At 56.0% G+C, this 9,069-nt stretch overlaps 4 protein-coding genes across 4 annotated transcripts; 2 read left to right on the forward strand and 2 right to left on the reverse strand.

Annotated features, from left to right (window-relative positions):
* The first annotated feature begins 186 nt into the window (after positions 1–186).
* Positions 187–2,813, forward strand: DICSQDRAFT_134123 (uncharacterized protein). The gene is made up of 2 exons (XM_007363218.1): positions 187–320; positions 417–2,813. Exon 2 carries the CDS (start codon positions 638–640, stop codon positions 2,282–2,284), a length of 1,647 nt encoding a protein of 548 aa, XP_007363280.1. The 5' UTR covers positions 187–320; positions 417–637; the 3' UTR covers positions 2,285–2,813.
* Positions 2,814–2,858: 45 nt separating this feature from the next.
* Positions 2,859–4,425, reverse strand: DICSQDRAFT_101406 (uncharacterized protein; the record flags this gene model as incomplete). The annotated part of the gene is made up of 3 exons (XM_007363219.1): positions 2,859–3,400; positions 3,762–4,017; positions 4,076–4,425. The coding sequence occupies 3 exons, from the start codon at positions 4,423–4,425 to the stop codon at positions 2,969–2,971; spliced, it is 1,038 nt and encodes a 345-aa protein (XP_007363281.1). The 3' UTR covers positions 2,859–2,968.
* Positions 4,426–4,596: 171 nt separating this feature from the next.
* On the forward strand, positions 4,597–7,253 carry DICSQDRAFT_134126 (uncharacterized protein). The gene is made up of 17 exons (XM_007363220.1): positions 4,597–5,307; positions 5,368–5,377; positions 5,429–5,448; positions 5,499–5,531; positions 5,585–5,681; positions 5,731–5,756; positions 5,808–5,838; positions 5,892–5,924; positions 5,992–6,077; positions 6,137–6,188; positions 6,239–6,340; positions 6,392–6,442; positions 6,496–6,546; positions 6,615–6,641; positions 6,707–6,747; positions 6,805–6,830; positions 6,893–7,253. Exons 1-17 carry the CDS (start codon positions 5,233–5,235, stop codon positions 7,071–7,073), a joined length of 942 nt encoding a protein of 313 aa, XP_007363282.1. The 5' UTR covers positions 4,597–5,232; the 3' UTR covers positions 7,074–7,253.
* Positions 7,254–8,745: 1,492 nt separating this feature from the next.
* DICSQDRAFT_54424 (uncharacterized protein) lies at positions 8,746–9,066 on the reverse strand (the record flags this gene model as incomplete). The annotated part of the gene is made up of 1 exon (XM_007363221.1): positions 8,746–9,066. A coding segment is annotated over one exon (321 nt), but the record flags the coding sequence as incomplete, so codon positions are not given.
* Positions 9,067–9,069: the final 3 nt, after the last annotated feature.

The raw sequence follows: 9,069 nt of genomic DNA on the forward strand, positions 1-9,069 counted from the left end.
CATATGCAACTGTGCGCACGTTGTCCATGTTATCGAGAGCTTGAGCCGCATGACGGCCGAAGGAGGAACGTCGGACGGCGAGAAGAGCGAGACGCCGAGCCAGGTGACCGGGTGATGGCCGCGGGCCGAGGGCGTCGCAGCCAATTGTTGGGCGTTGCCGCTGACGGCGTCGCGGGTCGTCCCAGGTTGTCTCAGGCGTCCATCTCTGCACGCGGCCACGGACGCTGCTGCTCTGCCTCTCAGGCTTCGATTCGTATCGGACGGCGCAAGTGCTTCCTTGCTGTTCCTATCTATGCTCAGAACGCAAACTTTGTAATCTGGTGAGTGCTTTCTAATGTCGGATGGGACCTTGCGCGCGACGGCGGACTGTGCTTACTCCCTCTTGCTCTCTTTCCCGTAATCGTCCGCGATGGCAGAGTCGTCCTTCCAGCACAGGCAAGCCGATTTTCCTGGGACTCGGCGGTCTTACCCCCTCTTTAGGCTCCCACCGCTGACGCAGACTACTACTATTGGCCTTCCGACGCTCTCTCTCTCGGTATCACCCCTTTCGACAGTTACGAGCCAAGCCTCCGCCTCGTCGCAGACTCCTCCACCTCCGCCAAGCAGCTCAAGCTTGTTGACCACGCCCAGCAGCAGTATGTCCGGTGGGTCAGTCCCAGGATCCGTCTTCTCAACCCCGACGAGTAGTGGGCCAACAAGCTCGCCCACCGCTGCGATTACTTTCGCATGGTCTTCGTCTTTGCCGCAGACCTTTGCACTGTGCTCGAGCCCCACGATCACCTGGAGCTACTCAGGTCCGCAGGAGTCGCTGGAGTTCCTCGTCACTTCGAACGTTTCGCCACACACAGACTCTGGCAACACAGTCCAAGGGGGCCCCGCCAACATCATTATTGCTTCTGCCATTGACGCTACTTCCCAAACGTGGAACTGGTCCCCGGTGAATATCAGCACGGGGCAGTACACTCTTGAGGCACTGGGGAGTGGGGTGCAGGCGATATCGTCAGTGTTCACTATCATCGCCGGTGAGGACACATCTTGCCTCACTGCTTCTTCTTCCTCCGCCTCCACCTCTGGCGCCGGTTCCACATCGGACACGAGTTCGGCTACGGGTTCATCTCCCTCTCCTACGTCATCGTCGACCGCGCTGCCCGTCCACGCCGCAGCGTCCGGGAAGTCCAAGGCTGGCGCGATTGCTGGCGGCGTTGTCGGCGGCGTCGTGATAGTCGCGGCGGCGTTGGCAGCATACATCTTCTTCGGCTTGTGCCGGCGGTCTCCCACCCGTTCCCGTCGTCGGGCCATGGACGGTTCTGCACCCCTTGGCAAGTGGGGCGGCCTCTCGTCACGCGATTCTGGCATGGACGTCTCTGCACCTGTCGTGGCAGGCAAGGGCGCCGTGGTAGCCGCGCTCCCCCACAAGCACACACGCGCAACGTCCGAGTCCACCAGCGCCAACCTCTCCCCTATCTCAAGCACAGCCCACGGCCACCTATCTTCAGCCACGACCCTCGCTGGAGTCGAGGAAGAGAAGGCGATGGGATACGGCAAAGGCTACGAGTACATCGAGTCCGTGCCTCCCTTGGCCTACAAGGGCAACCGCCGCCGCTCTTCCGCCTCAACTTCCTACCAGGGCCAACTGACCCCCATCGAGTCCATCCCGGAGCCAAACCCCTCCGCAGGCTCGCAAGGCCGTGCCCGATCCAAGTCGGCCAGCCAGTCCCACCGCGCGCTCGCGCTTGCCAAGCTTGACGGCGGCAGTGAGTCCACCCCCGTCTCCCCGCGCAGCACGCGCCCTCCTGCGGTGTCTCGCCGGTCCATCGACGCGACTCCGGTAGGTATTCCGGCCAGTCCCCCGTACGAGATGGGCTTCCTGCCCAGCCCCATGAACCGCTCGTCCTCGGGAGCTGGCCATAGCGGTCCACGCCGTGCTGCGCGTAAGCCCGTGCCCGCGCTCAGTTCCGCTGACACGCTGCCGTCTCCGACGAGCACGGCGACCCCGACCGTCCCCACCGGGGCGAGCGTATCGCGCGGCCAGAGCCTCGCCAGTACCGCCACAGCCACAAGCTACCGCGCACCCAACGAGGCACCGGCGCATCCGATGTACAGGAACGACTCACAGTCGAGCACGAACCTCCGTGCGCCTGCTGCTGCCCCCTCGCGGTCGCGCTCCCGCGAGGACCTGGAGGCGGCCGGGCTGGAGCTCCCGAGCTTGAACCACAAGTCGAGCTTTGGAGACAGGCCTGTGCACTACCTCATCCCCGATCTGCCCCCGCCCCCGCGCAACTAGGCGTTAGGCCTTGTCGCGTGTCTTCCGCGTGCGAGGGGACGGAAAATGTACCACTAGCGTCGGTGAGTAATCGCTGCCGGTTATCATCGCAAGTAGAGGGATGGCTAATGATGTGATACGGACGCGCTGCACGTGCTGCCAGTCTGTACACCTATGATCGTCGCCACACTACTGTCGTCGCTCGCTGTTCCGTTCTCTGTCGTTCCTGGAGGGAGGAGGGCTGTTTGAAATTCACATGTGTTGTGTTTGGTACTTTGATTGGTGCTCTCTATCTCTCAATTATGCAGTTCGCTTCTCCTGGTCCACTACGACCCTCCCCATACGCTTCACCTTCTGCTCTTGTATTACTCCAATCTGCCTCAAAACCCCTGCTCACCAGACTATTACTTATCACGATACATTACGGACACTTGCGTTGATGACCCCATCCCACTAGTCAACTCTTCGCAGCTCGCTCTTCGGTACTCTGTACTCGGTACGAGCCAGGCTGCGCCTGTTCTTGTGACGTCCCACTAAATGCCACGTCTATTGTTACACCTCCATCTTCCATCAAGCGCTTTTCCATCGTGCTTGGGTGAAAGTCCGGTGCATCGGTGTAACTAAGATTACTCCGGGAACACCGAGAGCTTAAGCTACACGTAAGGTACACATGCGACCCATGCCAGTCTGGCAGCAGCATGACATTTATCGACCAGGCTCTCCGACGGCAACAGCACCAGAGGGAGGAGCCAAAGCCAGCATCTCCAACATCTGCCGCACCACGTCCCGCATCTTCGCCCACCCCCGCCCCGCAGGGCCCTCCGCGCCCTCCTCGATGCCCTTGCCCAGCTTCTCCGCGGCGCGGCGCACGCCCTCGTCCGCGCGCGCGATCTCGCCCTCCGCGCGCTGGCGCTCCCACCACTCGCTCGCCGCGCCCCGCAGCGCGGGCTGGCGCTGCATCGCGGCGTGCACGAAGCGTGCGGTGGAGAGGCGCTGGTGCGTCTGGGATAGGCTGAGCTGCGCGGCGGCGAGGATCGGGACTGGGGTCGGGTGGAGCGGCGCGCGGGGGAGGAGGCGGATGAGCAGCGGGAGGAGGAGGAAGAATGCGTGTCGCGCGAGCCAGAGGTTGTCGTGCCACTGTGGGGAGGGGTGGTTAGTGCGGGGAAGGGTGTGGTATGACGAGAGACGCAAGTGAGAGTCGATCTGCTCGGGGTGTGCGAGGCGGGGAGCGAGAGCGACGTTCCTCGTTCCTGAATGCGCGGGCGTGCGGTTGCATGACACGCATGGAGGCGACGATACCCCGCAGCCAAACCATTCCCGAGGCACACCGAAGATCCGTGGACGTCCTCGGTGAGGGTTGGAAGCAAACCATAGGCGCAGCGTTGCTCCCTTCCTGGCTTGACGGCGTCCCCGCACAGCCCGCCACGGAACAAGATGCTCCGAGCATTGTCCAAGCATGACGCAGCGCGCACGTAGAAAAAACAAATGCGAGACTCACCATGAATACATTCATGCCATCGTGCGGTATGCGGATAGGCGTCGTAGCGAGCCAATAGCCCTCGAGGATGAACGCACCGACGATGACGCCTACGGCATACGTCCGCCATTTCTCGTGGCCGCTCCCGCTTATCGTCATAATTCCTGCGACGGCGCACTCCCTGATGTACCCGAGGGCCATGCGAGGCGCCGTGAAGATGGCGTACTCATCGAAGGTGGTGCAGTGTTCACAGTCCTGTATGACCGACTGGCCGAATCTGCGACAGGCACAGCCGTGTTAACGCGCGTTCAACGAAGGAATGGGCGGAGAGCGACCTAACGTAGTGGGTGCGCGTATCGAAAGACGAGAGACGCGTCAGAAGCGAGTCGAGCGGACGAGGGAGGGTCGCGTCTTGGGGTAGACCGGCGCGTTGCAGGAGGACGGCACGGATAGTCTCCGAAGGGGCAGTCAAGGGTATTTTGAGGCGTTGAAAGATGTTCGGTGGCCATCTTACGAGAACGGTGTAGAGTATAAACAGCGAGTGCAGGATGAGGACCGCTGAGAGAGCATTGTCCAGCGAGAGACGGGTAGACTGGGGCTGCCGACGGAACACGAGGAAGGTCGGGATGAGTATGCAGGCAGCAAGGACTAGGAAGGCATCCACCGACACACTAATGAGTGGCATGACCGCCGGATGCCAGCGACAGGACGGGTGCCCGTGTTCGCAAGGGGTGGTAGTGTGACGTTCTCGTTGGAGACAGCTCTGGGCCTGGACCACGTTCGTCGCGGGCGCTTGAATTACCTTTTGCAGACGTCAGTTCCGCGCTTCTCTGTCTCGTGCCACCACCATCTCGTCGATTCTCTTACGCTGCTCATTGCTTTGCGCCCCGAAGGCCATGGCATACCAGGAAAGACACATCTATCTCAAAGAGAGGGGTAAAGCAGACTTGTTGAGAAGGCGCACGTACGCTTTGACCGGCTGAACAGGTATCCACCTCATATCTTCCGGATCCGAGTTGGGGCACTCTCACCTAGGTTCAATTGGCGGCTGACCTATCGTTGGGGTCAATTTCTGCTCTTTGTAACATGTGTTGCTCTAACACAGTCATTCAACGCGCAGATCGCGTTCTCCAATAGCGGACGAACTGTCAGTTCTCAACGTCTCAACTGAAGTGTGGCGATCCCCATCCAGCAGCAGAAAACACATTGGTTGGACTCTAGTGCAGATTGCTGACAGTGGCGCATGTGGTTCTGAATGCTACATATGACCTGCTTTGCGCAGAGACCTGTCAGAACGGTAAACCACTGACCTTCTTGTGGCGAATCTAAAGAGGAAGAAGTTCTTTTCAGGCCGTCCTTCTTAGCATCGGTAACATGGTTTGCGCATCTTCAGGTTTCTCCAGGCTTTCCATCCCTCCGCAGCTCTACAGAGGATCGGCCCCTAGATTGGTGGAACGTGGGTCGCGCGGATGTTGCTTACTTGCATACCACCATGGTGATTCCGCACACCATCCTCGCTCAATTCGTTGCGCAAGCAGGTGATCTTACCCTATATCAAATACATAAGGTGCGACCGTTCGGATAGCATTCTACTATTGCCAGATCCACTAACATGACGGATGCGCAGTACATACAGAGTAAGCCTCCAACCGAGTTTTACTTTCATCTTCCTGAGACATCGTACCCAGTGAGCGTGATTACCTGCTACGTGAGTAGACTTAACTTCCCAGATTTCTGAAACCGCTCAACGAGTTATAGGTGCTTGAGGCCATCGCGACGCTTCCTGATGAGGTATGTCGTCAATTCCTGCCCCGAGTTAGAGTTGAGGAGTAATGTCTGAATAGATGAGATATGTGTGGCCATCGGACTGGAGCCTCATGAAGATGATATATTTCTTCAACAAATATTCCCCTTTTGTGGACATAGTGTTGTTGGTCCAAGGTGCGTCGAGTTTGCCGGCATTGCATGTTTTGGACTGAAGCCTGTGCAGTCGATATAACGTCTCATGACGCTGACGTCGGTTTTCACCATGACCAACCGTGGTCCAGTATTGACTTTTCACCGTAGGCATGCGCGCTGCAGTTCCAGCTCTTAACATGTGAGGGGATGCGCGTGATATTGACGCTTCTCGACTAAAATAGCTTTGCATAGACTGGTTGATCGTCGGCGTGCTGTGTTCCGAATGTGAGCCCGATACGCATGAGCCTTGTGTCAGCAGGGCTAAGTGATAAACATTGTGATATTGATGCAGTCATCCTGATCGTTCGAACATATGCTCTCTGGGGTGGCGACCGGCATATCCTCTATTTCAATATCTACGCCGCCGCTCTAATGACAGTGAGTAATATTCATTTCTCAATAGGTGCTATGTCCTCACATGGCCACACACCTACTAGCCTCATGCTTTTTATGTCGCATATGACATGCTCCGCATCAATCTCAAATCGTGTAAGGCTTGCCTGCATGAAGCGTATTCGCACATCTCACTTTAGGAACAGTCGGGGATGATGCACAGATGGTCCGGATCCTCGGGTGTATGCCTGCAATCAATGACTTCGGTGTCTGGCCAGCGTTCGTATACATGATTTGTGCAGAGCTGAGTCCGTAGCGTGCTTATGAGACGTCGACGGCGAAGCTGAAACCTGTTGCAGTGGTGGTCCTGTCGACACTGTTGAAGCGCTACTTGGATCATGCGTCGTTTGGTACGCTCAGTGCTTCCGTCGTGTGCGCTTGCTCATCGGCTTCTTTGACATAGCCGATGGTAGCTCCCGCTCGAGCATTCTCCTGACCACCTTGTACCGAGATGGTGAGCCAATGGTCTCGCGCTTCATGGATAAGGCATGCGCGGATCCTTGTATTCACCAAATTTCGCAGGAACCTGGTTTTGGGCAGTCGTCCTCGGTGACGCTTTCGTAGCTCATAGGCGATAGCCTGGCTGACAAGTCACTCGTGTCCTTATCAATCAGTTTTCTCCGTTGTTAACTTGCTCATGATGTTCCTAGCACCCGTGAGTAGCACCCCTTTCTATCTCAGAGTGATGGGAAGCTGACGGAGGGCCAAATAGAGAGAGCTCAGCTTCTTGCTGCAGGAGTGCGTTTTCTGGACAAGAACCCGCCACAGCGTGTCGATTCTCCGCTCATCGCTCTACATAGGTCGTTGCGAACTGTGCATAGTGCTTTATGCACTCGCGTGCTTCTCAATCTCAGGAAAGCCGCTGCGAGCACGTCGTATCTGGGAGTTGGCGAATTCACGGTGAACACTATGGCGTTCGAGTCGCTTCCTATGTTTGCACCCTTGGGCGAGGAGGAATTTGAGATGGAGATTGTTGAGTAGAATATGCATTGCGAGTGACGAGCGGCTTGTAAAGCGTCATAAAGGAGGTCTGGCGAGGAACAGGGCAAATGTTGTCGGTCGAGTGGACCAGTGCACCACTGCCCTTTGAGGCGCTTTTGTCGCCTGTTGTGGACGCTTCTCTTTCTCGTACTACGAGCATCATCGATAATCATCATTTCTGCCCATACAACGAATTAGATCATTCCTGATCATCCCATAAAACGATTAGGGAAGGATCGACTGGGTTCTGGATAGTCTCGACTTTACAAGTATCTGTCGTACGGCTCCCCAAGACGCGCTCAATTTGGTTTCTACATGGGGTCATTGCAATCAAGCACGTGCACCTGTGGCCGATCGAAGAAACCTATACATCATGCCAGTGATACTTCCTGCGAGTTGCCCCGTCGGTGGCATCGCACGGCATACGTTCGGTACTCTACTCCGATGGTCTCTGTGGCTACTGGCGTTCCACGGTATATTGATCCATTGCGCCAAGTCAAATCGGGCGTAAAGCACCGACGGCGTCCTTCAAAAGCTTCAGATCCTGGACTGTGCCTGGAACGCGGTGCGGTGCGAATTTAGATCCGCATATCTGCATGCTTCCCGTCTTCTCTCTGTGTCTGTGGCTGCACTCTACCATAGCTCCAGAGTGCTCTCTGTTAGGCCCCCTATCCAAACAGGCACCTGTTGAGAGCGCTCCTCATTCCTGACCTTCTAGATATCGTGCCGGGCCAATCGGTTGTCTAGACGTTCCATTCCTCTTATTACATGGCTTCCGATTTCGGAAGCAACTTAAGTTTCGTGTCTTCTCTGGACTCTATCCCCCCAACGAACATCTGCTGGCTCTCCATCTTTCGCACCACCCCGATACAACGAGGTGCCAGCGACATGTCTCGAATGTTCTCGCATGCCAATGCCAACCTCACTATGTCGGACGGTGTTGAACTCGCTTCGCTGATCGCTCAGGCAGGCAATTTATCTTTTTATCAGCTACATAAGGTGCGACTGCTACCTGAATCGAACCGCGCGTGTTTCGCTGACATGCTGAACTGCCAGCACATCCAGAGTAGGCCCGTTAGCATGATCTCCCTATCAGTTTGCTGAGACACCGTAAGCAGCTGGTGCTATTACATGTTGCGTAAGTAGAGGTGGTCAACGTGCTCCATAGGATGTGCTGAACTAGTTTCAGATACTCGAGATTGTAGCCACTCTCCCGGATGAGGTGCGTTGACCAGGATGTCCTGGGAGGTGGCGCAATACTTGATGAGTAACGTTTTGTTAGGTTATGTATATGTGGCCATCGGATTGGAGCCTTATGAAGGTGGTTTATCTGTTCAACAAATACTCCCCTATAATCGACATAGTCTTGCTGGTCCTACATCAGCAAAACGTCAGGGTCTTAGATCTGAACTTAGGGTCAAGACCACGGTCTTGGTCCCAAGTCCGTGGTCTTGGTCCCAAGTCCGTGGTCTTGGCCCCAAGTCCGTGGTCTTGGCCCCAAGTCCGTGGTCTTGGCCCCAAGTCCGTGGTCTTGGCCCCAAGTCCACGGTCTTGGCCCCAAGTCCACGGTCTTGGCTCCAAGTCCATAATCTTAGAGCCAAGTATAAGATCATAAGCTCAAGTCCGTGGTCTTAGCATTCAACAATTTAGAGGACTTGAGTTCAATGATATATTAGAAGGCAATTTCATGTGCATGATGGTCAGCATACTTATTTACATAGAAGGCAGTAAATGCATCTAAACTATCAGTATGTTTTAGCCTAGTGGGAATAGGATCTTTACCAGCAACACCAATAAGGTGTGCAGCCCGTAGAATGCAGTCAAGATGGACAACAGACACAGTCTGATGTCCAAACTCATCCACCTGAGGTTCCACTATCCACATCCCTGTCTCTTCACATGGATGATCAGAAGTAGGCAGAAACCAGGAGACAAGAGCACAAGAATACTCCACACCATCTATGTCCTTGAAAGAAAACAGAAGAAGAACACGAGC

Source organism: Dichomitus squalens (genome assembly GCF_000275845.1).
Source record: "Dichomitus squalens LYAD-421 SS1 unplaced genomic scaffold DICSQscaffold_6, whole genome shotgun sequence".
In the NCBI taxonomy this organism is placed as follows: domain Eukaryota; kingdom Fungi; phylum Basidiomycota; class Agaricomycetes; order Polyporales; family Polyporaceae; genus Dichomitus; species Dichomitus squalens.